Here is a 27300-nt window from a genome sequence, read left to right as displayed (position 1 = left end):
TGCTATTGGATTTTTGTTTTCTTTTTATGGAGAGCAGATGCGGAAATCTCTCACGGCCCAGCACTGTTAAAGGAGTTCTGTTCTGCCTCCTGCAATGTCAGTATGTTTCTTTGAGTTCCAAGATCAACATTCTCATTATTGTTTATAGGAATGAAGAACACAAAATCAGAACCAGGGCTTAAACATCTTATGCTACAAACTAGCTTTTTAATTATTATTGTTATTTGTCACAAAGAGGAGTACTTTTGTAGAAATAGCTATAAGCGACTCCATTGTATTTCTGCAGGTTTTTAAACTGGTGGCATTGCTGCTGCCCTTGGCGGGGGGGGGCGGCAGCGTCCCCCTTCCCGGCCGCAGCGGGTGCCGGGTGGAGCTGGACGTGTGTCGGCGGTTTGACTGAGACAGGCGGAGCGAACGGGCTGTTAAGGGTTAATCCAGGCTACGAACCCCGTGTGCGCCGGCAAACGCCGTTGTGCAAAAAAGGCCCCTCGCAGAGGCAGCGCCCCCAGGGGCGAGCGGGCGGGGGGGGGAGGGGGAGGCTCATCCCGGGCAAAGCTCGGTGCAGCCGGGGAAAGGCAGCTGCGGCGGGGGGAGATCGGCACCCGCGGCCCGAGAAACCCCCCCGCCCGGCAGAGGGGCTGCGGCGGGGGGAGATCGGCACCCGCGGCCCGAGAAACCCCCCTGCCCGGCAGAGGGGGAGGCTGAGCGCGCGGGCTGATGAAGGCGCGAAGCGAGAGAACGTAAGACAGACGGGACGGAGCACTGAGGAGTGACGGATCTGGGTGGCTTGTAACCGCGGGGGGCTGATGGGTTTGTACGCCGAACTGCATAAACCGTGCGGGCCTTTGACAGCGGGGGGCGGCGCGGGGGGCGGGGCGCAGCGCCGGTGTGGGGAGGGGCACCAGGGAGCGAGCCCGCTCGGGGGACAACAGCGGTATCGCCCATCCACAGTGAAAGAAAATTCCTCTACGACCAGAGCAGCAGGTTGCAGCGCTGGGTACCACACCGCATGGCCCCATCTCCACAGGCCGCCAATACAAACCCCAAGGATCTCGGGAAGGGCTGACAATACTTCAGTAGGAGACCAGGCAACACTTCCAATTCAACAAAATGAGTCAACTCAAAAGAACGCGGTTGAATTCCAGCCAGTCTTCTGTCAGTCTTCCACCAGAACATAAATAAGGGAAGAACATACTGAAATAAATACACATAATCACAAAGATCATTATGCCCATTACAGCACCTGCAAACGAGGAGATGGAGGAGATATTTGTAGTGATATTTCAATACAATTTGGCTCAAAATCTCATGCTAGATAATAATCCTCGGTTTCTTCAACAAAGCCTGTTACTAGTCCTGTTGGAAGGAAATGTTAAGACCACGGATTTCTTTCCACTTCTGCTATTGGAAAGAAAGTCCATTCTCTGAGAATACAAAGCAGCCTGAAATGACAGTCCATTTCCGTGACCATTTCCCCATTTTTCTTTAAGTGGCCCTAGGCAGATGACAAATTAACAGACTGGCACAGTGCCTGGGAGGGAACTGTGTGGATGACTCCATCGTTCATCGCATAGTTTTAGACTTTCAGAGAGAGAGTGCACCAGTTTCTGAACTGCCTGTGCTATAGCTTGCTCATCTACCCAACATTTCCTCTCCATTTCTTTCAATGCTATGTTGTAGCTCATATATGTAGCTCAACCCAGCCTTGATGGCTCAGTTACAAGCCAGAGAGCTATGGTTCAGAATCCTACTCTTCCACAGAAAACAAAAGAGGCGCTTCAGCTCACTCGGGAGATTAACAGCTCTTGCTGAAATTTCACGCTACTAAGTGTCACCTAACCAGGTTATACATGCTCTCATTAGGAAAAGAATTTCCCACTTCAGACCCTTCAGAATCCTCCCAGGAATAGCAATCACTTCTTTTCAAAAGCTTATAGTGCATTCACCTGAGTGACAATAAAATAAAATATAAACAAAACCATACCAATACACACACCCACCCTCCCAAGAAGCAAACCAAACCAAGCCAACAGTCCTGCCAAGGTAGCAACGTTGAAAATGCAGTTCACAGAGACTGCCTTTCCTCAGAGGGCAGAGTCTGTCAGGCCCTGCATGCCAGTTCAGTAGTTACAGTCCTTTTAATCGTCACAGTGTCACAGTTACCTTCGTCCCCAAGCAGGGGCTTACAAGGTTTTTCTCAGTTCCATACCAGATCGTAAAACAGAACTTCAGTCAGGTCTCTGCTATGAAAGCACTGGGATTTTGTGGAACTGGAGGGTGAGATTATACTGTATGCAACAGTCTGGAAGAGGTCTTACTGATCACTTCTCTTTTAAATGGATGCTGGCCTCCTTCACTCATTTCTGTAGGACTTTATAAAGGATAACAAACCACCACAGATCACAGCTCAACAAGCCTATCAGCTTGGTGCAAATATCAGTGCAACAGCAGACACTCAGATGTAGGACAGAAAAGACTGCATTCATATCTTGTAGCATAGATGCCATGAACTGTTCACCAGCAGAGTTCTTCAAGGCTGACCAATGTGTGCAACATGCTGGAGTCTGTATGAAAGTTGGAGAAGACAACTGTTGTTGCAAAAGTAATCTGTGTTGTGAGGTAAAAAATCCCAGGCTTCTTAAACATCATAGACCTCCTCTTCCATGGCATGACCAACCTCTCCACCAAGTTGGTACAAGGTGTTACGCCTCAGGATCTCCCAGCCACGGTGAGAGCTAGTCCTGGATGTGCTCCGTGACAATGGCAGAGTGGTCAGTTCCTTCTTGTACAGGATGTCCCTATTGATTTCCAGCTTTTCCAAACCTTTGTCATAGTTATCCCTATCCTGAGCCTTAAATGCTTCTGTGTACCGCATCATCTTATGTTTGTTGGGATCAACCCTGTCTTCAACTCTGTTAAGAGGATTAAAAAAACAAAGTGAATTCATAGAAATGTGTCTGTCTATCCACAAGACCGAGCAGCCACAAGAAGCAAGACACTCCCAAAAATATGTCTACTGACCCAGACATTCCAGAAAATCTACATGGAAGCAGGAAACTGGTTATAGGCATGGTGCTAGCAGTGGCTAGCACAAAATTATCTCCTAGACCTTCATCCCTGTCATTGACCTCAGTACACTTATCTGCCCATGATTTCCTGTCCTTTAACTCATTTCCCGATCATCATTTGCCCCTTCTATTTTGCCAGCTGCAAGCTATTGGCAGACCTGCCCCATCTGACTCCAGATCCAGATCCTTTGTACATATGCGTGTATTCATCCATTTCCTTTGCCCTTGCCTTTCCTCCTCTGACACTCCATGGCTGCTAGCCTCAGGATGTCACTTATCTTCTGTCGAACTTTTATGTAACTGCTTCACTTCCACCAACCCCTCTCTACACTACTTACAACTTGTCTTCTGAAATACTGGACCACAGCACACACAATGAGCATACATGTAATTCGACAGAACTAGATCACACTGACACACTTTTCTCAGAACATTCAATGAAGAATTGTCACTGGAATATTGCTTTTGCAAAGTTATATTCTGGACCCTGGACTGAAGGCATTGCATATTGGTACCACTTTAGGTCTGCTTGTTCTGCCCAGCAAATCTGAAAAAATCTATGAGGTTAATTTCTCTGCTAAAACCTGCAGAAATTCCCATTTCATACAGCCACCACTCCCCCTTCTGGATTTGTCAGCAAAAGATGAGGCATTTAGAAAAGACACATGCCCAAAGTTTAATTTTTCTTCACCCTTGTATAAATTTTGATTAAAATCAGAAACAATGAGGAATCTAGTGTTACCTAGACTACAGATAGCTCATTTGTTATTTCAGTACCTAAACAGAAATCCTGGACCTAAAACTTTGCCACATAATGCAGTCTTTGCAAAGTATAACATAGTTACTAGGTTCACACAAGAAAGAAACCTTGCCTTTATTCCTGTTTTGGTTTTGAATCATCTATAGTGCAGGTCATTGATGCTGAATGCCTAACTGATTGATGTTGCTTCTGCCATTTCACACATCTAACGTAGGAACAACCAAACCCAGCAGTAAAGTACTGTGGTACTCATAAGAAATTTGAAAGAAAAAATCAGGCCTTATAACCCATGCAATTTCTGTCTCTTGTGACTACTGGATAAGAAAACATCAGCTTATTTCAAAAGGAACTGCACAGCAGAGCTTTCTGAGGGGAACAGTGCTTGTCTATCAATTGCAGACAGAAAATACACTGGGATCTGTATTCTGCAAGGGAAGGACTCCAGACACTCCTCCCTAGGCCACTGGAAAGGCTCCTTACTAACATCCATATATCCATACATTGGATTCTTCCTCTGGGATCCTTATGCATGCACACTAGAAGAGACCTCACCTGAGGTACCATCGGTCCCCCAGCCCATACTCCCGCCCGCAGATTCCAGAGCGAGGCCAGAGACATCGCGGCAGTTTCCGCTCGAGCATCACAGTAGTAGCAACAACCTTTAGAATAAAAAGGAAAAAAAGAAAGAACTTGAATGAATTAGAAAAAAAAAAAATCAGACTCTCTTTCAAAATTATCAGTTTCCTACGTAGTGACCCATTAACATATTTCATTACAGCTCCACATGTAATGAAAAAAAATCATAGAGTCAATATTCCATTTATTACAGGGAAATTCACTATTTTAGTCCTAATTGTGCAGTGTTTTGAGGAATCAATGGTGCTCTTAAAACACTGTTAAATTTCTTTCCTTTTTTACCTGATTGCAATGAGTAGGATAGTTAATTTGCAAGCTAGAGAAGAGGGCAGTATTTGTATCTGCCTTAGCTATCATCAGAACTTCCCAATGTGGCCACACAACTACATGTAACCATTTGACTTACTATTTTCCCACAGAAAAATACTAGAAAATAGATTTCCTGTTAGGCAGCTATATAACTGATCTGGCTGAATTTTTTGCCTTTTGAACAAGAGAGTCAGACCAACTTCTCTTAATGGATCAAAAGACATTACTGACCTGCTTGTAATCATTACCTTGTATTCTATTGCCCCTCAGTCAATCCCTATAATTATAACTTTCAGTTACACAGGAATGTGACTTGTAAAAAAAAAAAAAATTGCAACTTTAATTCTATTTATCAAGAGATTCCGTGCGTAAAGAACAAACAGCTAAGGAGACACAGAATGGTCCAGAAAGACTGGATGGGCTTCTAGCTGCTTTTTGAAGTAAGGTATGTATGCCTGCATGGCAAAGATGTACTGGAGAACAGTTTCACATGGGAAGATGTGCAGAAGAGTAGTCTTGTGCTTAGACACTTCAGACTCATAACAAGGGTGAAAGAAATTTGGTGGATGATATACAGAAGCTGTAAAACAGAATTAAAAGGACATGGCTTCTTGTATTAGCCCCTGAGAAAAGTGAAGGTCAGGGAAAGGTTTCAAAGTACCTCCTTTAGAGCTCGGGTGGCAGAGTAAGTAATTGCACTGTCTAGCACATTTTCCCTGGACAACTTTCAAAGAGAACTCCCTACCATGTAAATCACATTACCTGGGCTCTCCAGAGCTCATCCCGCTCATGGGCCACTCTCCAGTGGGTGTCACCCATCATGGCAATTAACAAGTTGAGCATAAGGAGGGCAGCAATGATGGCGAAGGCAAAGTATACCACGCTGTACATAAAGGGCAGGTCCACATCATAGTTTGCAGGGCCATCAATGATAGTGAGGAACAGCTCAAAGGTAGTGAACAAGGACATGGGGTAGTTGTAGAACTGCCCAAGTTTTTCAGGGTTCTCTGTCTGGAAGACGATGTAGAAAGCTAGAGGAGAGCAACGGGGTGGAAAAGAGAGTGTTTAATAACAGGAATCACATCCCAAGAACAACAGCGTCCCTGTAAGAGGTGCTGACAACACGAAGTGGTCTGGGAAGCAGCTGCATATGTTTCTATGCTAGTGCAGTACCCAGCATAACAAGGACAAACCCCTGACTAGAGTCACCGATCTGTATTATAAAATGACTAAGAATTACTTTGATTATTTGTTCTCAAAATACTCATATTTTCTTCTTCAAATAGTAAAGTTGTGTATCTTATTCTCATTTTCCAAAGACAAATACCATAAAAGCAGTATGTTTTTAAACCTTGACATAAATATATATACGTGGAATTATCTGGATCGTCCTAATTCCTGTTACACTGGAAAGAACAAGAGTTGAAAACTCATGAGAACAGAAATTGGTACTGGGAAAGGGACTGTGCTCCAAGAAATAGAAGCTATACATCATCATAACCTCCACCAGCTAACTCAGCGGGCAACCCGAGAATGAACCAAAACCCATGCACTTCATTCATACTAAAGAAGTTGGCGGGGTAATGCATTGCTGTTTTCCTTTTGTAGACTCACCTGATGCAAAGCCTAGTATCACCACAGCCATGAGCCAGCAAAAGCGCATAAGATCTCCGAATATCATCTGTAGAGCAGACAGAACCCACCATAAGGCCCAACCGTTCCACTAAGTGACAATGCAACCCCATGTAAACAGTTTCCCACATTCTAAGACCATGAGCAGACCGAAGGAAACTTCTGCTCTAAAGAGAGAATGTGAAAGTCCCAAACCCTCTGTGCAGGCAAGAACTTGCCCATTTCCCATTAGAGTCCTGAGGGAAAAAAAGTGTTCTTTCAGCTCTCCATATCTGCAAAGATGTGTCAGGAAGTGCGTAACACCCATATTTGTTTGTGTCTTATACCTTCTGGATCATGATAGTAAAGGGTCCGAGCATCTGAAAGCCTCGTGCAAAGTACATGACATTGCACCACCCTAGCACCAGGGCAAAGGACATGGGCACCACCTCGCCAGTTGTGCTGGTGAGACGCATCACCATGGTTACCAGAATCATGCAAGCATATGTGATGCTGCAAAGAAAGAAGAGACAGTGAAAAAAGTTCAGTAAAGTAATCTTTATAGATAGAATCGTGGAATGGTTTGGGTTGGAAGGGACCTTAAAATGACCTAGACCCAACCCCCTGCCAAGGCAGAGACACCTCCCACCAGCCCAGGCCGCTCCAAGCCCTGTCCAACCTAGCCTTGAACCCTGCCAGGGATAGGGCATCCACGGAGCTACTCCGGGCAGCCCGTGCCAGTGTCTCACCACCTTCACAGTAAAGAATTTCTTCCCAATATCTAACCTAAATCTACCCTCTTTGAGCTTAAAACCATTTCCCCTTGTCCTATCACTACATGCCTTTGTAAAAAGCCCCTCTCCAGCTCTCCTGTTGGCCCCTTTAGGCACTGGAAGGCTGGGATAAGGTCTCTCTGGAGCCTTCTCTTCTTCAGGCTGAAACCCCCCAAACCTCTCAGTCTGCATAGGAGAGGTGCTCCAGCCCTCTGATTATTTTCGTGGCCTTCCCTGGGCTCGCTCCAACAGGTCCGTGTCCCTCTTATACTGGGTGCCCCGAGCTGGAGACAGTGCTGCAGGGGATCTAACCCGAGTGGGGCAGAGGGGCAGAGCCCTATCCCTCAACCACGCTGCTGGGGATGCAGCCCAGGGCTCAGCTGGGTTTCTGGGCTGCGAGCGTGCATTGCTGGGCCATGTGGAGGTTCCCGTCCCCCAGCACCTGCAAGTCCTTCTCCCCAGGGATGCTCTCAGTCGTTCCCTGCCCAGCTTGTATTTGTGCTTGGGATTGCCCCAACCTACATGCAGGACCTTGCACTTGGCCTTGTTGAACTTCATGAGGTTTGCATAGGCCCATCTCTCAAGCCTATCAGTGTCCCTCTGGATGGCACCCAGGCCCTCTGGAGATCCTCTTACCCTCCTTTTTGTTTTCTTTTCAAAAAATTCCAAGACAGGAACATACAGCCACCAGCTCCACAGGCAGAGACCTCTTAGCACCATCAATTCTACCTGTCTAGTCGCCTAGCTTCCTACACACCAACTAATCCAGTGGAAGAAAAAAATCAAGATGAGGAATACTTTAAAAGGTTGGAGAAAGTGACTCAACTAGCAAAAGACAGCAGTGGGGGAAATGAGAGATATTATGTTATATTTATTAGACTCAAGAGGTGGTGTACTTACACAATTATGTGGAAAGGTCCTCCTAGGATGGTTTGTCCAAAGTATTTTGCTGCTCCAACTCTAAGGATATCTGGGATCTAAAAGAGACATCCTATTGACTTTAGGACACAAATGGATTCAATTTTACTATTAAATGTCATGGTAATGGGCAATCTTCACAGGATCTTCAGGCCAAATGCATCTGCTTTGTTTGCAGGTTCACAGTTTGAATTTTATATTACTTTAGAAACAGAATGATTGAGTCAGGTGTGCCCCTCTTGGGATGTGACAGAGATTGCTGGAAAACCTAAGAAAAAACTCTGTTTGCCTGGGTAAACAGAGAGGCTTTGGTATGTGGCAGAGAGATGTTGTAGCAGAGAGGTGTGAGCCCAAAGTTCATACAGATTACTGAGAGAAGATCATACAAACAGCTGAGCCTCAGAAATGAAGGCAAAAGACCTTGAGGAATCAAAGAAGTCTATTATAATTCTCTCTGTGTTGGTTGTAGTGTAGCCCCAGAGTCCTGACCAAATGCAAGAAGAAGGACCTGCCCTTCTGGAACACACATGGCTTAGACAGAAAGTTGTTAACAAGCCCCGTTTGATTTCAGTTCTCCCTGGCATCATCATTTGAGTTTTCTCATATAGAAGTTTCAGACTTATATTACATATCATAACAAAATCAAGTGGAGTATTGTTTTAAAGAACTTTTCCTTTTTTTGAGAGAGAGTTCATGGTAAGGAGAACACCTACACATGCCCACCGCAGAACTCTGGTTGAGCACGGCTCCTATATAGATCTGTACAGTCACTGATCTCCAATTAAACAGAAACCTTTCTGTGTATGCTCAGAAGTTGCTTCACCCAGCACTAAACACATGAGTATTTAGGTGTGCTGGGTAAAGAATCTCTAAGAACCTCATGAAGCAGCTGGGATTCAGCTGGACCTACAGATGCTGCTAAAGGCAACTGTGTTGTTACCCTGCAAATGGTATTTGAGAGCGCGGCCAGTACTTCCAACTGCTGCTTCTGCGCCTGGAGTCTTATTAGGACACTGTCTCTGTTTCATTGGATAGATACTGTTGACAACATCTATTGCCCTAGACACATCAAAGCCCTTAGACTAAGCAAATAACCCCTACCAAGTTGTGAGCACAAACTCCTGTTTGTATAGCATGTAAAATTTGTCTTGATGAAACTCAAAAGTATCTAGCTCACTGTTTCTCTTACCTCAAGGATTAAAATCACGACAGCTCCAATGACTGTGATCAGCTCCCCCACCAGCCTCAGCTCATCCTCGTATGTCATATATGATTCCTGGGGGACAGGGGGAGGGGAAAAAGAAAAAGTGAATGGAAATTAAAATGACACTTTACAGGGAGTGAAATGAAATTAAACTAGAGGATGGAGGAAAAGAAGGCCCATTAGTGTAATGAATATGGCTAGGTGTGACAAGGGCACAGGAACCAGCCCAGCCCCAGCACAGGGAACTGACCATGCTGCACATTCTGTGCTGGCAAAGGGCAGCTGGCAGAAAGAGGGGAGGGTGTCGGACAAGTAGTGGGAACCTGGGAAAGGCTTGGGCTCCCCAGTTCAGTAGGTTAGATGAGAATTGCCCAGTCTGGCCCCTGTGGCCCTGGCTCCTGTAGGCACAGTACCTGCAGCATTTTCTGGACATAGATTGTGTTGTCTCTGCTGCTTGTTTTGTTGCCTGCTCGGGGTTTCAGAGGCCGGTAGACGCAGCACATGGTGAAGCAGACCATGTAGAGTATATAGAATAAAGCCAGGAAACAGAAATAGGGACGACCATACATATTCCACTTCAGGCTCACCAGCTCCTTCACAGGTGTTAGGTCCAAGATCTGACGTGCCTGAGAAGGATAGAAAGAAGGAATTAATTGCCATAAGGGCATTTGTTTATAAGCATCATTCACACTGCTCCCTGGGAGAATATTAGCAATCTAGTCTCAACTACTCTAGCTGGCATTAGGAAGCTGAACTTATTTTGCAAAACTGGAATGGGCAAGTGGGTTTGGATTTGCTCGGTTTGCTGGTGAAGAGCTTTGAAAAAAAGAAAAAAAGATATTTCCTGAATGCCAGTGGGAATGCAAAAAAACCCATGTTAGATACCGGAATAAGTTTGTTGTCTGTGTAGGCCTGGATGTATATAAACACTTGAGACAGACCTATAATCTAAGTCCATGAATGTAAATACATGAGGATGTGTTGCAGAAAATAAAAGGTATTATTTAAAATAGTGTTTGATAGCATGTTTTAAGAAAGATCCCATTATCTTTTACAAGGCTATCTGCATCTGTATCAGATGATTTAGGGTAAGGGAACTGGAACATTTTTCCAAATAAGTCAGGCAAACAGGGTATAGTTTACATCTTGCTTATGAATTCAACCCACACACTTTTTTAAAATCTTCTAGACCTACTTCCTACAGTGATGTTTAGGGGAACACTGCAATAAGCCAAAAGGAGGCGCAAGTCAAACTGGCATGAGTGGGTTAAAGGAAAACTCCTTATGGCACTCTGGATGTTTTTCTCTTGGTACCTTGGCCTGTTGCCTCTAAGGCAGCCAAAAACAGACTGGGCAAAGTGCAAGGAATATGTATGTTTCAGTAGACAGACATGAGTAACAGAACTCCTGAATGGCCTACGGGATATCCTAAAGAATCAAAATTAAGTGAGAGATAATTAACCTAGCTAGATAGCCTTAGGTCTTCCCTTTTCTGTAGAAGTCTGTATTCTAGAATGTTTTCCATAGGAGAGTAAATTTCATTTTCAAAGGAATGATGTAAGTTTGACACTTTAATCTTCCTGTAGCTCAGTTGCCTTCTATTTTTTCCACTTTTCATCCACTTATGGGTCAGAAAATATATCTTAGTACCTATTTATGTATGCAACCCCCTTAATAAAAGAGGAACCTTCTTCAGATTGGGGCCTAAAAATGCTCCTCTAATCCAGTACTGGACTGGGAAGGTATGGTAGGATGGGATGACACACAACGTTCTTCTGGAGGAAACAGCAAACATTTCGGGCCAAACATACATCAAACGCAAAAAAGAATTACTAGTTATACACGCAAAAATTGTAAATGCCCATACTTAAGAGCATTACGGAAAATAAAGAAATCATAATAACTCTTGGTATTTGATGACACGTTATCTGAAATGAGGAATCTTGGATGCGCATGCACTGTATGTTTTGGGATAAGACAGAGGCACAATATTCTGCTTTCTTTCAGGATTATGGTTTAGTCTTCTGGACAGTGTCTGAGGTTGTTCTATTTTTTGACAGAGACTGCTTTCCCCTGAATTTCCAAATACATCACCACACAGAAATTTAGAGGATTTTAAGTAAAAGCATCTGAGAGTTTCACAGATTTCCTCCACGCTCTGCAAAGCTCTCCAGTAGCTGGAACTTTTGTTAGAGGAGTTTGGCTAAAATTTTGCTAGATTGAAATAACACAGGATGGGAGGAATTGTGCTAATTAAAGTGTCTTCTGATTAATTTCCTATTCTATTAGGATTATTTAAGGTAATTACAACTGATAGGGTAGTGCACCTTGAAAGTCTTAAGAAGATCTAAGCTTGCCATCAAGTTATTTTTATCTTAGTGAACCCTTTACAAGTTTTTGAGCCTAAAGCAGAGATATTTGCCCATTTTGTTTTGGGCCATAACCTGTCATTAGATTAAGGGATAATAACAATGAGTGGTTTCAAAATGCACTCCCGTTTAGGATTTCTGAACACAGTTGTGTCTCACAGGGACATCCTAAGAGTCAATCAGTATTGGTTACAGAAAGCTACTTGCTAGAGCTACTTTAAAGATACTTGTTACTGATCTCTTTGAGCCTGGTGAAAGACAGAGAACCCTTCACTGAATCCCACAGTGTCTTTTTTTGTAGTTTGCTCATACTAAGTTCTTCCAATCACCTGCAAGTTTCACACCTCAGAATGAGGTATAGGAAGCACTGGATGTAGCTAGATCATGAATAAGCTGATGTGTTTCATGTATTCCCTGCAGCACGTGGTACAAAGCCCTTGCTCTACGCAATAGTATAGACCTTGAACCTTTAACCTCATCATTCTTCTCCTTTTATTATAACTGTGGCCTGCACATAGAAATCACGTGGTACCTCTCTCTTCTTGGTTGAGACAATGAGCTCAAGGAAAGACTGATCTTCAGCCCAGGAGTCAATCTCTGTGAGATCATAGAGCACAGTGGTCAAGGGGCCAAAGGACCAGAGGTTGTACTTGCGCTTCTGCATAAGGTACTGAAACATCTGAGGAGAAAAGAAGAGGGTTGAGAATATTAGAAACTTCCCAGTATATAGTGTGTTTGCAATGAGAACTGATAAAATTGTTAAAAGCCCTTAACTGCAGTGTATTTTCCTTGAACTTTGCAGTTGTTGTAGTTCTCATATCTCCCAGAAACAATTAGAGCAGCTGAAGTGGAAGAAATTCTGATTCCCATTGGACTATTAGCTCATGCTTGAAGTAAAGGAGTGATTTTTACTCTAAAGTCTAATCAAGCCGCTGAAGTTACTTGACACAGTTATAAATCTTGACAGTAGATTTCATATGGAATTATATGTGAATTAGAAAAAAAATCCTTTTATACCTTTTATAATCTTCTATATGTTATGAGGAAAGAGGTGTTGCAAGAGAAATGACCCTGTCCTTCATGGATCTACAGAAGAAACACTAACCACCTCTGCCTTTTCATTAAGTGGAAGGATGAGATTTTACATTAAATATTGAATTCTTGCCTATGAATAAATGCCTGTGGATACATGAAGAAGTTTCCCATGTGTCACATTTAGGGTAATGAAATCTAGACAAAGAGTATAATTTCAGTCATAATTTCAAAAAAATTACTTGGGGTGGATCATTCTGTTAATATCTTTTTAACTCAAATGCTTCAAAAATTTGGTGTAAAGTTCTATAACTTAAGCACTTGTTTTTTTCATTAAGACAAAGAAATTTCTTGTAAAGGGTTTTCTGGTCCTACAAGAGACTTCTGGCAAAAAAGGAAAAAGAGGAAAAGGGATTTGTTATGTATCTTCTACCCACTAAGGACATGCACACACTCCCTCACGGTCTGGTTGATGTTATTTCAAGTTCTCCATTTCTCTTATGTATGGGGCAACCGTGTCACACCAACTCACCACAGTGTTGCCCTCAACTCCAGCCAGTTTGAAGGGAGTAAGCCCCTCATTGTTAGGAATCATTTCAAGTGATCCAGGTCCCTCTTTGCTCTTGTCATAGGAAAGTATCAGGCTGTACATGTGGCAGGCAAACGTCTTTGTGGGTTGGAGAACCAGGAGGTGAAGGACAGTGTTACCTACGAAGGAAGCAGACCAGACGAAGTATTTTGAGTAGCCCAGCCCCATGCAAAGACTGGCACAACTGACTGATTACTTTCATTTTTCTTGCATCTCTCATCTCACAGCTGTTTGCAATGAGAGAAAAACACGTGCATGCACAGATGACAGTCTGGTTTAAAGTGTCCAGATCCACTGTATGCACATCACTAGGTCTCACAGCACATACCAAGGTAATCTTGAGCTCTAATGTCAGCTCCATTTTCAATGAGCAACTGTACAATTTCTTCATTTCCCGCACAGGCAGCAAATGATAAAACATGCTCTCCTGCAGAGAAAGGAATGGGAGAATCCACATTAAGACCTCAGGAGGCAGGAGAGGTTGAAGCACACTGAGGGAAGGCTATCCATGCTATGAAGCCAGAAGATATGAAAGGAAGAGTTACTTCAGGTAACCTGCAAGTTTTCTGCCCCACTCCTCATCTACTCAGAAAGGGAAAAAAAGACCTGCCCCACACAACACAAAGGAAGAAGTATTCTTTTCAGGGGATCACCTTCATAAGAAGGTTGACAAGTGGTATGGTTTAACCCAACTGGCAATTAAGAACTAGGCAGCTGCCTGCTCGCTCTCCCCTCTCTCCTGGTGGAAAATGGAGCAGAACTGGGAAAAAGATAAAACTCATGGGTTGAAATATGAACAACTTAATACTTGAAATTAAATGAAACATAATGATAATAATAATAGTAGTAGTAGTCATACTAGTAATGAAGAGGAGAAAGAGAGGGAGAGAGTAATAAAATCCAAAAGGAAAAGGAAAAAAACCCAAGTGAGGCACAATAAAACTGCTCATCACCCGCTGAGCGATGCCCAGCTGGTCCCTGAGCAGCGATCGCCTGGCCCTGGTCAACTCCCCCCAGTTTATATACTGAGCATGACATTCTATGGTATGGAATAGCCCTTTGGTTAGTTTGGGACACCTGCCCTGGCTGCATCCCCTCCCAATTTCTTGTGCCCTTCCAGCCCTCTTGCTGGCAGGACCTAAAGAACTGAAAAGTCATTGATTTAGTATAAATATTACCTATCAACAACTGCAAACATCAATGTGCTATCAATAGTATTCTCATAATAAATCCAAAACACAGCACTGCACCAGCTACTGAAAAGAAAATTAACTCTGTCCTATTTGAAATCAGGAAAATTTGTAGTATATGCTGATAGGAAGAAAATAAATTATAATTTAATGCAATATATATTTTTGTATACATGCAAATGTATAAAATGTGTATGATTTATACATTTACATTTATGTAGTATTTACATATTCAGGAGGAGTCTTATTGTCTGCTAAAAGGTGTGTGACTGATGATGCCTGGGGACAGGAGCCTCTGCTTATCCAGTTCAGATGAGGACTAGAGCAAGCCTCCCTTATATTCCCTCATCACTGTGCCAGCTCCCACCCGTAGCTGCAGGGGGAGAGGTAAGGCTGTACCGAAATAGAGAAGGTTCTGAGAGCTGCGCCTGAAGAAATGCCCAGTGGCCTGTGCCGTGCAGGCGTTGGCCCCTCTCTTGAGTAAAGCTTTCACCAAAGGGATGTTCTGGTTCACTGCTGCAATGTGGAGAGCCGTCTGCCCTGTAAGACACAGAAATAAAACCTTGCCTTTCAAGGAAGCACTTTCAGGCTGATCAGTAGCCTGCAGTTCACATTTCAGTCATGGTAAATCTGAGGTGTCTGGGACTGCATCCCCAGGGACTATATGATTTAGCTTTGAAGTTGCCCCTGTTGTGTGCAGAGGGTTGGACTACAGATTTTTTAGAGGTCCCATTCTACTTAAAACTTTTTATGGGTTCATGAAAACTGACTTCGCAACCTGCCAAAAAAACCAACAGGATACACTTTCTAGATTTTTTCTGGGGGAAAACAAGACATGCCACACTCTTCCAGGAAGCACACTGAAAGCTGCGTGACTATATGTTCCTTCATGAGACATGAAGGCTAGGTCAAAACAAAGCTCCCAAAGAAGATTTACTTTAATTTTTCTATGTATTAGAGTGTTTTAAACCTCATCATTATTATTTTAGTGGTTTCAAGATTCTGTCTGGCATACCTGCATTGGTAGTCAGAACCATTTTTTAAAAACTTGGCTCAGAGTCTAGACTCAAAAGCAGTGGCCACATTTGTTTTCAATCCCCATTCTTTGTCAGCCAAAGAACTAGTTTTTTCTCCTTTCAGAGGAGACCAGGTGGGTATCCCCTTTGTTACACATGAGCATGCCAGAAAGCAGACTGCACATACCCTGGCAATCCCGCAACAGCAGCAGGCTCACCTGTGGCTGCGGGTTTGTCAATTGCGCATTGGCATGTTTGCACATGTCTGTACCTGGCTTTAATATAATTCTGCCTTCCACAGATGGTCCCATTTGTATGTTGGTTTGCTGTGTAACAGTTCAGCAATATGTTGAACCAGGAACCATATAGGTCACTTCCCTAAATGTACAGGTAGTACCCCCTCTCTCCCCTGCCGAATCCTGCCCATCCTCCTTCCCTGAGGTGTTACCTTCATAGAGCTCTGAAGTCATCCTCTCATTGACAAGCTCAGGAGCTGCTTCCATCAGAGTCACTGCTGCCTCCATGTTGTCGTACAAGGCAGCTACATGAAGGGCAGTCTCCCCCACCGCACCTAGGAACAGCAGAAGCATGCGAGTCATCTAAATGCTCACCTATTCTGGACAAAAGCAGAAATGGATTTATTGGGGTGGAGAATTGCAGGAGTGCTAGGTCCTCCCTCAAGTACTGCCGGGTGCCACCTCATCAGATGTCATGTCACAGCCATGTAACTGCACAGTCTCTGTCCTTCATCAAAGCCTGATAGCTGAACAGGGACTTGGGTGCTTGTAAGGAACAGCAGACGCTGGCATGAAGCGAACGAGCACCCATCCCTTCCACGGGCCACCTTCCACAGCAAATCACCTCCCGTGGTCCCTCTAGACAAAAGGCCCATTCAAGCTGTAAATCTCTGATCTTCACCATTCCTGCAGGGTTTGATGAGCTCGCCAAGTCAGAAAACTCACTTGGTTGCAAAGCTGCTGACACAGACTTCAGCAGTTTGAGGTTGCTAACGCGAATGTTGCAGCAAACCAACGTACATACTACTCTGTTTGTTGTAGCAGGCTCTTGCCTTCCACAGGAAGCCATTTGTTGCAAATAATCATTACCTCTCTGATAGATATCACATGTTCCATCAGTGAGAAGCTTCCTGATGGCTGGGAGGTTGTTCTCTTTGGCAGCCTGGAGGAGCGGGGATTCCCAGATCCTGCAGTCAAGAAAAACTGGCTGATAAGAAACGCAGTCAGGTACGTGGTGCCTCTCTGCAGAGCCAGCATGGCCTTTGCCTGGACTAGCATGTATCCTCAGCATCGCCACGGACAGGTCATGCACACTTACTGTCTGAGGTATTGTTTGAATGCAAAAAAATAAATCAAGAAAAGAACCGGGAAAAGCAGGAAAGTGCAGATCTAAAAACCCAGGTAGTTTATCACTGCTTGGCTCACGATGCTCAACCGTGCGGCGGCAGCAGAGGGAAGGATGGAGAAACCAGCAACCACCATGTTCTGCATTACACAGCTCATATTTTGAGGCACAGAAGACAGCGAATGATGGGTCATTTGATATCTTTCCTGCCAGCAGACTAGGTATCTCAGAGGCCAGAAAAAGGCAGTAGTTTGTGGTTTGTGTGGTTTCTGGGGTTTTGTTTGTTTGTTTGTTTTTTTACACAGCATAATAAATTGTAAAAAGGTCAGAATCTTAATTACTCCCATAAGGAATGGAAAAGAAAAAGTACAAACAAGAATTCACCTGGTGTTGTAGCAACACTTCCTATGGCATAATTAAAAGAATGAGCTCTGAAATGTAGCTCCTCATCATACAAAGTTATGAGGCAAAATCTGAAAGCTGGAATTCTCCTCAGTGTGCCTAAGTACATAAGGGGACATTGCAAAGAGCTACCTGCCACACCGCTTGCTCAGCATCCAAACAGGTTTTGCCAATATTCAAAATGATGAGTTAGCCACCCAAAAATCACAAAAAATAGGACAAAATCCACAAATTTGGGGTAAATATTTATTTTATCCTCTAATATTTTGAGAATATACTTTACATTCATAAAAAGTGGTTTGGAGTGGGGCTTTCTGATTTTTGTTTTTATGCAAATAAAGAATTCTAGTAGCCCAAGTTCAGGAGCTAAAGATTTAAGGGGAAGAAACACCCTCAAACCCAAAGACACAGACTATATCTCACAAATTTTCAGTATTGAATAAAGATTCCTCTCTCCACATAGGAGATTTCTCCACAAAGCAAATTTTGTGCTTTTATCTCACCTCTGCTTTCCTGTAGTACAGATTTTTAATCTATTGATTAATAGATAATTATTTTTATTATTTTTATAATATTATATATTATTCATATTATATAATATACATTATATAATTAAAGAATTATATATATTATTATTAATAGAAAAAATCTAGATAGATTAATATATCTAGCATGGCTCAGGTCAAGCTGTAACGTGTGATGTTGAACAAGTTTAAGGAGCACAGTAAAACAACAATAAATTCAAGCTGTTATGAACAAGGAGAATGGCAGCCCTCATTTTCTTACCTGTCCCTGTCTGTCCTTTTACTACCATCTAACAGCCACCAACAGATGGATGTTAGTCTTTCACACAAACACAGAGATGCACAAAAAGCATATGGGACAAATGCATTAGTCAAACCTGGAGATACATTCACTGCTTTCTCCTTGTGACCTCCCAAAGGTCTTCCTTGTATTCTGGGGTTATTGTGTTAACGAGACTTTGGGGATACAGTTTATAAGGCTACTACTATATAAAGAAATAGGTGTTTTGCATTAAGTGATAACACTGATGTTAGAATACGTTATCTATGAATATAACTCTATCATTAGTCACATGAAACCCCAGATCAGAGAAAGAGACAGAGAATATAAAATGGCCTATTGCACAAAAGTCTTCTCGGAACTTGTGCTTGCTAGGTATGGATAATTTAAAAATAAAACTATAGGAAAACAGGCAACATACCTTCTGGTGCTTACAGAAATGTACATTTCTTGCTTTAAGTGATTCTTTTATGCACAATAGAATCTCACAGCAAAAGAAAACATTTGATACACCATTATCTCTGAATTTAATCCACCTCAAACGTGGAAGTTCTGCACACCTTTGTAGCAGAAAGATACTGACACACTTGAGAGGACTTGGGGGATAAAGCAAAACAAAGGGACAGGTTAGATAAATAGGAGCAATTTGAATAAGTGTAAATTAATGGGCATATGCTACAAGTAATAGAAGAATAACTGAACATTATATTTATCATTCCACAAAAGGAGCATTTCCTGTCACTGGCAGCACCTCATTACCTAAGTCACTAGAAACTAGACTAGAAAAATGCTGAAGAACATAGGAGAAATAAAAACGTTCAGAATACGAAGAATCAACCTGAACCACCCAGGGAGCCATTCTGAGATATTTTTGTGTGTCCTTCAAACTCCCAGCCTTTCTGCTTTGAGAAGCATTCCTTCTTCAGCTTCCTCACGTGCCAGTTGCCTTAGTTGCTAATTACAAGATGATTTGATGAGAACACTGCACCTGGGGTCAGGCAAACAGGAACAAAATAAAAAGGCACTCTGAGCAAAAGCATAAGGGCAGGTATCAGCAAGGCAAGCTTGCTACCCCTGCTATTAGCCTGGCTGAGAAAGACCCTGTGTTCCTGAAAATAGAAGTGTCAGAGGCAGGACGTGAGAAGGAGGTGGGGTTTCTATAGTATAAACACTGCTACAATTAATACGTTAGTGTTTTACTGGGCAGGCCTTTATCCCTCAAATGACTTCAGATAGGAGGAATGATTGGGCAAGAGACAATGTGGGAGGACACAAACACAATACCCTTCTCACAAAATTCTCCAAAGCCCTTATAAACAACTAATTAAACTACAAGCCTGCAAAGAGGGAGATACCTAATAACTGATATACTCACCTTTCAGAAATTTAGGGCAAAACTGTCAAACCTTTCTAATTATGTAGGAACCTCCAACTGGGCTTAAAGAACTGGAGATCCCAGGCCAAACAGCAGGCTGGAGAAGAACCCAGAAAGGTTAGTAGGTGTTGTGGCACACTACCCCTGATGCCTCTAAGGTCCCTGACTTACATGTTTATACCATACGCTTTTACTCTCATTTAATTTTCTGTCCCATATTTGGGGAAATAATTTGCTCCCATTTAAAACATACCATTATAATTATCAAATCCTTTTTGATACATTACAGCAATGTACTGAGTGTATAAATGCGAGGTACTAGATGAGCCAAATTCACCAATATAAAAATAAAACAAAGTCAACTGAATCTATACACTTCAAAACATTTGAATTTCTTTAAGTTCTGCATATCTAACCAATTTTCTTCCAGACCCATCAAACACAGCATGAATTTTACAACTCTAGTTCCTGTGTGTCAAAGCAGCAGCAGGTGAAATCTGTACCTTAGTCTCTTAACAGCGCTGCCTACAGCAGACGCTGAGTTTCTGTAAAGTGCCATTGCGTCACTGGATGGAGTGGGTGGCTTTCGGAGAATGATTCAGCAGAGACCTGTTGAGACACTCAGACGATAATCAGCACATCTAAGTTAAGCTCCTGTTCTAAATCATTCTCTTCATCAGCTATGGAGTCAAGGGGCACTCAGCTCCTGAGGCAGCTGAGTTAGGTCTGTGACACTAGGCAATACCGATGTTGCCTGGCAGGATCAGTTTAGGACAGGCACAGCTACACAGCTAGCCAGTAGTTCTGATGGGCAACAAAAAACACAACAGTATCCACCTGGAAGCATTCCTGAGTTGTTCTTACTGAGCTAAGGAACTTAGCTGGGCTGAGGCACTTGGTAAGCCTCGATCATGCATTACTGTCAGTCAGTTTTCTTAACAGATGATTCAATTATATGCTTAGGAAGCTGTGAGCTGTTCTTCAATATAGGTGAGGACAAAATAAGGGATAACTGAAAATTCATTGTGAAACAAAGGAGCAGATAGAATGTAGGTCAGATTCTAACTGAGGGAGTCATGTAAAATGCTTTTAAACAAGGTTAAGGATTTCACAAGCAGTTTCTGCTGGTACCATGTACCCTTTCCGATTTACAGCTTCTTAAACACTTCTTTTGGAGAGCATCCCTCTCACTACACTTATGAAGAGGAAAAGAATGCAAGGGCAAGTCTATAAGTCTTAACTCTTATGAAAAGAAGAATTTGGATTTATAAGGTTATTCTTTTAAAACAAGGAAATAAGTTAAATATGTGAACTGCCTGGACAACCACCAATCTGAAGATTCTTTTTCAAGGCTGAGCTCACCAGAGGTGCAATGGAGCATCTCTTTCTTCCCTTCCCTTCTCAGATTCTGCTACTTGAGTCATTCACTGTATGCAATTTTCTTATTGTTTGCTCTAGTTTAAGTTTGGCATCTGCTAGCTTCATGCTTCATCCCCAAGGCTGTCAGTTACTGAGGGTCTAAAGCAATTCTATCTAACTGAGCTATAAATTCATCAGCAGGGTATTATTTCAACTTTCTTTTCCTCCCCTCTTGTGGTGTTCAGAATATCCATGCTCAGCACTTCATCATGCAATTGCCAGAGAAGATTAATCTTCTTCCTTCCTTCTGCTATTATGTCTATGTAAACATGTGTAAGACTTCAAGAGAGCAGAGAAGTGCTCAGAGAAAGCCAAGGAGCCAGAAAAAAAGGATCAGAGTGATCACCTAACAAGATGCTAAAAAATGAGTTAGGAAGTAATAGCATGAAGTGAAAAGTAGGCAAATAACAGGGCCTTGGGCAGTCAGGGTCAGCAAATCCCTTCAGCACCGACAGCAAGGCTCAGCAAATTAACTGGAATCTCTTGTGCATGTATGCCAAAGCCCCCTCAGCTGACAGTAAACAGAGCGTGCCTGAAAATAAATTAAACAGGTTATTAATTGCTGATTCTACTAGAGAATAAATTGATGGGGAAGCCTTCTCCTTTCAGCTATTTAGCCATCTACCACACTAAACAATAGAGATCTTAGTCACTTCCAGCTGGGCAAACTCCCTGCATTAATTTCCTTTTTTAAAGTTCTGCATCTGAGACCATCCTAAGAACAATCTCATGCTAGAACTGGATTATCAGTTCAGCAGAGGTTAGTTGTTATTTATTATCACTGAGCTACTCATAAAACAAATGTGTTCTCTGAAGCATAAACCTCATCCTGCATCAAAACTTCCAGCCTGGGTGTTGGGTTTTTTTTTTCCAGTTTTATTCTAGGTTGTGTTCCTTACCCTGTGTCTAATTAGTTTTCGCCAACAATTTCTTAAATTTAAGTAGGATTTGTTTTTAATTTTCAGAACACAAATTTCATGTTTACTTCTTCACAAGGAAACCTATAGCCAAGTTTAAGGTAGCAGATTGCTTCCTCAATCTGTGAGCCCAATCCGTGTCTCAGGCACTGAGGGCAGCTGTGCATGTGCCTGTGTGTTGCTGGCAAAATGTGAGCTCTGCAGGACCTTTACACCTGCAAAATTAAGGAGGCACATTTGCCTGTTATTAGTCTTAAAACTTCCATTAGGATGAAAGTGTAACAGCTTAAGTCCAGAAATGCTGCTTTGACTTCATCTTACTTCATGGAGCAGAAGAGTTACCAACAGGCTGCTGTTTGCCTCTGGACTGCTCAGAAGCTGTTACTGAGACACAGCACAAGGGCAGCAGTGGAGCTGGGAGATGGCATCTTTATTGCACAGTCACCTTTGGGAGCAAAGGAACAGATTCATATGGAGACAGACACTGTGGATTTTAAGCAGGACAGTCCTGTGTGAATTTGTGCACTGAAAACTCAGGGAAGTTGTTTAGACAAACAGCAAAACTATGGCGATATCTCTTATTCACCACCAGCTTGAGAGAGACTTGTCTAGAAGCTGCAGGCTCTCTGGGTCCCTGTACAGCTCTTCAGCAACTTAGTTTACTAGTGTCAGGCTGAGCTACTTTTTATTTGTGCCATGTTCGTTTTCAGGGTAAGCAAAGCACTTCAGTAATATATCTGTAAGACTGAAGAGCCACAAAAAGATTTGGAAATTAGAGGGGATATAAACTTTTTATTGCAATATGTTTGGAATGACCATGGCCTTCTGCTAGTTATGCAAATTATCCCAAGCACCTCTAATGCGCTATTTCTCATAGCGCAAATTTCTATAGTTAACTAATGTGTAAAAATGCTTTGGTTTTTTTTTTTTTTAATGTATCACACAACTGTTTTATCATTATTAGAATAATCAAGCCTCAGAGCATCCCATGAAGGCCAGGTGATACCGCTAATTCTTAAGCAGCAGCTGTGAGAGAGAAGAGACACACAGAAGATAGATTATTAAATCAACCAAAATTATAGAGGCAGGCTACAGCAGAGAAAAACATAACAATTGTCCTGGATCCATGTGCTTCCTTCCTCTCATTCATTTACTAGTTATTTTTTATGAACACTGCAATTCTCATATGGTGGAATTTCTAAAATTACATGCTAGGGAGATTTTGTTCACATTTCCTTAGAACATCTTACACTGGAAACCAGATTACAAAAAAACCCACAACAAAACAAAACTCAAGCAATAGCTCTCAGTTTCTGGAAGATCTATTAGATCTATTAGACTGTGACAGGCATGTGATTTCTTTTCACCTCTGTCAGGTCTGAATTTTCATAAGTATTTATCTCTTTGTTCCCCATGATTATGAACTGTGTTGGGGTTTTAGGTTCATGTGCTCCAGGCTGTGTAGATCCCAGAGTTTATTTTCAAAGATAATTCTGGTAAGGACATACAAGATGTGACCACTCTCCCTGGGACTCCACACAGAGCTGTTTAAAACACACAGGCTGTTTAAAAACAAGAGCCTTGAACAGAAAGAAATGAGCAAAATAAGGCAAAATAAATTCAAGTTAAGTACCAAAGAAGTTAGCTTTCAGGTATCGTCATCACCAGATGCAGGTCAGGAAAAAGCACAGTTCTCTTGCAGACTTCCTCTGTGCAGTCAGAGCATACTAGTTAAATAGCAACATATTTACCAATGGTTTTCAATAAGGTAATAGCAGAATTTAATTGCTGCTTATTACTGTATGTATTCCAGCACCATTAACACTAAGAACTCAAGCTGAAGCCATAACACTGCAATTCCACACAACAAAGCGACAGGATGAAGTAAAAGCCCTCTTGGCTTACAACAGTTTTTCCACAAAAGCAAAAGTTTTATAAGAGTACTTCCCACACATGAGGCACCACAGGTGTTTCTGGGTTTTTATCTGGACATAATTAAGAATATGAAAGCAATAAAACTGATTCCAGTCCTCTGCAAAATGTTCATTTTCTTTCACCTCAAACTGAGCATCTCTGGGGACAAGAAAGGAAAGGATAAGATAATAAGAGGGAGAAATGGTCCCGTCCCTCTTTAGGAAGAGTATCTGCATATTGGCACCATGGAATTTCTGACCACATAGCAGAAGGCTAATTATGTTAGTTGAAAGCTGTGGGAAACAGCTAAAACAGAAGGGAAGAATTGTGTCCCCATGCAACACTGATTTCACAGACAAGAATATCATAAGCAGAAAATGTGGTTTTACACAGAGTCTGATAAAGAAGACCAAAAATGTTAGTTTTTGGGACCACTGGAGTTGCACTGTAGTGTTCTAAGAGAAGTTTATGAAGAAGTGTTTATATGCCTAACAGTTTTTCTGATTCCCTTGATGTGTAGCAACACACAAGATGTTCATGTGCCTGCAGCACATCACTAACCAGGATTGTCAGGCAAAGAGAAGGCTGAATGGCAATCTAATAGCAGCCTATGTGAAACGGAGCAACAAAAGGGGCTAAACCCTTCTTGGTAACAACAGATGGTAAGACAAGGGGCTACAGCATCAAATAATGATTTTGGAGGTTCAGGTTGAACATTTGGGAAAAACCCTTTTTCACTAGGAGTTTACCACAACCCTGTAACAAGTACCTAAAAGTACGGTGGAATCTCTGCCCTGGGAGGCTTTCAAGACCAAGCTAGACAAAGCCAGAGCAGCATGATCTGTTGCTGGCAGTAGCCCAGCTTCAAGGGAGAGGTTAGACAGAGATGTCCAGATGTCCCTTCCATATCTCAATGACTTAAAAACATGAAGTTAATGTTATAATTATAAAAATATTGATATATTTATACTTTTCTTTGGCACACCTTCATTTGGATATTACAGAATATCTGAGAACTCAGTTTTCAGTTACCTGTGATGCTTTTCATGGATATACTAAAATGTAAAGGCTTCAGCATTCTGTGGAGACACTAATGTTCCCACTGTCCCTCCCCTTTTACGCATATTTAAGTCACACTTCTCTGAAGTATAATAGAACAGGCTTCTGTTATTTGGTCAGGAGTTAGATGATGATATATGTAAGTTTTTATGTCTACAGACAGATATGTACATTTGTCCCTCTTAAGGTACTATCCTACTTATTTCTGTGTATAGATAGTTAGATTTTGTCCCACACAGCCACCGTTTTGTCGCCAGAGATGTTCAAAGTGTTGTTATGAAAGAAAAAAATTTACAAGGGACTGGAAGCAATTTGTTATTTGAGTACTGTAGAGTTTGTGCATGCAGAAATTACAAGGAACAATGAAAAACAGATTCAGCTGGATTTCCATGAATAGTCCTGCATGGCTGTGTGCAGAGGAAGCAACCCTGTACAGTAGTAACAAACAGCCTTGACTCAGTATTTACATGTGAAGACACAGGAAATCTTGATAATCTGACAGGAGTCGCTGTATGTGTTGACACCTGGGCCATGGGAGTGAGGGACAGCAGTCGACCCCAGCAAGAGGCTGACCACCAGGGTGTGGAACAACATTAAATCCACTCTATCCCACAGCAAGGGCAACCTTTAGAGAAAAAGAAAGCAGAATCCTTGCAAAAACCAAGCCATTATTTCAGCTGGCTGCAGCGTATGTGTCACACACACTCTTAATAATAACTAAAGGAAATCAAACCCTCATGTATTTTCTCATGAGCTTTGCCAATGAAGCAGGGAAGACAAGAGTGTACATTATTAATTTGTGACTGGAGTCCGGCACTCAGGGTAATTAAATTGCGACCTAGTAAACCCACCTGTGAAAGCAGATAAGATTGGAACTTCAGAAGCATTCCACCTTGAAAGAAGAAATCTGATAGAGAAAAGTGCTCCAGGGTTGTTTAAAGTTTATCTACTGGCAGAAAAGCCTAAGGGAAAAGAGTGAGAATCAGCTGCAGGGAGAGAGCAGCAGAAGAAAGGGAAGAAGGCTGAAACACACTGTACCTTTTCTGCTGCAGTAAGTAGATTTCATCCAGGTGTTTATCCCAGGATTTTTTGCTTTGCAACTTTTGACTTACTCCACTCCAGATTCGGAAATAGAAGGGCTTGCTGTCCCCAAATAAAGGCACCCCCATAGCACGTGCCTTTTTTTCTCTTGCCTATCTGCCTGAAAGCCAGCGATCCTCACTTTGGAAAACCTCAGGGAAGGCTCACTGCAGGTCACGACTCCTCTGCCCCTGGACTGCCACAGAGAAGACTGTCCATCAGTGCATCAGCTGATCGAAGTACATGTAAAAACACAAAATAAAATCACTTGCCCCTAGCAGACCGTACCCTGAGCCTCATGAAGTACTTAGTTGCCAAAATAGCCCAACCCAAAGGTGTGTCTAATTAGAAGTAGCTCACCCGGAGCCTGCCCCTCACAAAGACCCTATACGGCGCCGAGGAATTCACACAGCATCGATGCCCTAGGCTTCTAGTAGTTCATTTCTGAAGCCCAGAATTGAGAAGCAATCATCCTTCTTATGTATCTCTGAATTCCTCTGGAAAGCAACATGTAAGGTATTTTGAAATCAACAGCTGAACAGGTCAGGTGAACACCGTTTAAGTGAGTGAACATGTGGGGACGTGCCCTAAAAGGCACCGTGCTCTGGGAAGGTAGCACAGAGAGCACACCTCCACCCCAGCTGGCTGCAAATCCCAGCAAAGAAATCATCATTATAGACTCCACCTCCTCTGCATCAAACAAAATCACTCTACCTCACAAGCTGGAATAAGAATTTATGTAGATTAATGTGTAAACTTTGCATATTTGTTTTCCTTTAATGTTCTACAATCTCTCACTCTTTCTTCACACTTCTTCCAGAAAAGCTTATTTAGGAAAGGGATGAAAATTTCTATGTAACAGAACCTAGGTTTTGGTATAGAAAAAAACACCGTCAAGTTCATAGGGCGGTGTCTGCAAAGCAGTAGACAAGATATCAAAATGAAGAGAGGAGATAATTCTTCTTCTTGCAAAGAAGCTAGAAGCTACAGGAGAAGAAAAAAAAAAAAGATAAAAGCTCCTAGTTTCCAGTCTTCTTTCTCTAAAGACTTGTCATATTCTTGCATCTTGAATCAACAGACATGTCCCTTCATTCTTACTCCTGCTGTAGTGGAAAAAGGATTTGGTTCAGAGTGCTGGGCAGAATCAGTGGGTCAGGGGGAAAAGTGTGTAAAGCAGCAGGGCTAAGTCACCTCTTGGAAACTCCTGCTCTGTTTTGAGGTCACTTACTTACCAAACCAGGATTCACATCTAAACTTCAGTAAACTCATGATGTGTCCTGTCCTATCCTATAAAAGTATAAATTACCACACAGAAAAAACAATGCTTTAAGGCAGACTTGAGGAGTCATGTCGTACAATGCAAGCTTCACTGAATTGTCCAGTTCTGGGAGGAAGTGTTGAGTTAAACTGTCAGAATGGGAAAAATTTATTACTCGCTACACTGAGAGGTTAGAGCATAATACCAGGCAGACCCGACTAGCAAAGTGTGAGGG

At 42.3% G+C, this 27300-nt stretch overlaps 1 protein-coding gene across 2 annotated transcripts; it reads right to left on the bottom strand.

Moving 5' to 3' along the window:
* Positions 1-908: 908 nt before the first annotated feature.
* On the bottom strand, positions 909-25995 carry LOC130150773 (transient receptor potential cation channel subfamily V member 6-like). 2 transcript variants are annotated; one of them, XM_056342033.1, is made up of 15 exons: positions 25766-25995; positions 16582-16679; positions 15924-16046; positions 14859-14999; positions 13598-13696; positions 13213-13388; positions 12181-12327; positions 9693-9905; positions 9265-9351; positions 8058-8134; positions 6732-6897; positions 6388-6454; positions 5536-5804; positions 4381-4487; positions 909-2912 (listed from the first exon to the last, which is right to left on the bottom strand). In XM_056342033.1, the coding sequence occupies exons 1-15, from the start codon at positions 25894-25896 to the stop codon at positions 2639-2641; spliced, it is 2175 nt and encodes a 724-aa protein (XP_056198008.1). In that variant the 5' UTR covers positions 25897-25995; the 3' UTR covers positions 909-2638. The 2 variants fall into 2 exon arrangements, with proteins under 2 accessions (XP_056198008.1, XP_056198007.1); XM_056342032.1 differs by lacking the exon at positions 25766-25995 and having other exon boundaries at positions 16582-17281.
* Positions 25996-27300: the final 1305 nt, after the last annotated feature.

Source organism: Falco biarmicus, chromosome 5 (assembly GCF_023638135.1).
Source record: "Falco biarmicus isolate bFalBia1 chromosome 5, bFalBia1.pri, whole genome shotgun sequence".
NCBI lineage: Eukaryota > Metazoa > Chordata > Aves > Falconiformes > Falconidae > Falco > Falco biarmicus.
This window is presented reverse-complemented; position numbering and strand designations above follow the sequence as displayed.

Coding starts and splice junctions, on each gene's coding strand:
- LOC130150773 (XM_056342033.1), bottom strand. CDS start 25,896: ATGGGGGTGCCTTTATTTGGGGACAGCAAGCCCTTCTATTTCCGAATC. Junction 16,680..25,765: donor TACTTACTGCAGCAGAAAAG/GTACAGTGTGTT, acceptor TCTTGACTGCAG/GATCTGGGAATCCCCGCTCC. Junction 2,913..4,380: donor GGGGACCGATGGTACCTCAG/GTGAGGTCTCTT, acceptor TCCTCTTAACAG/AGTTGAAGACAGGGTTGATC.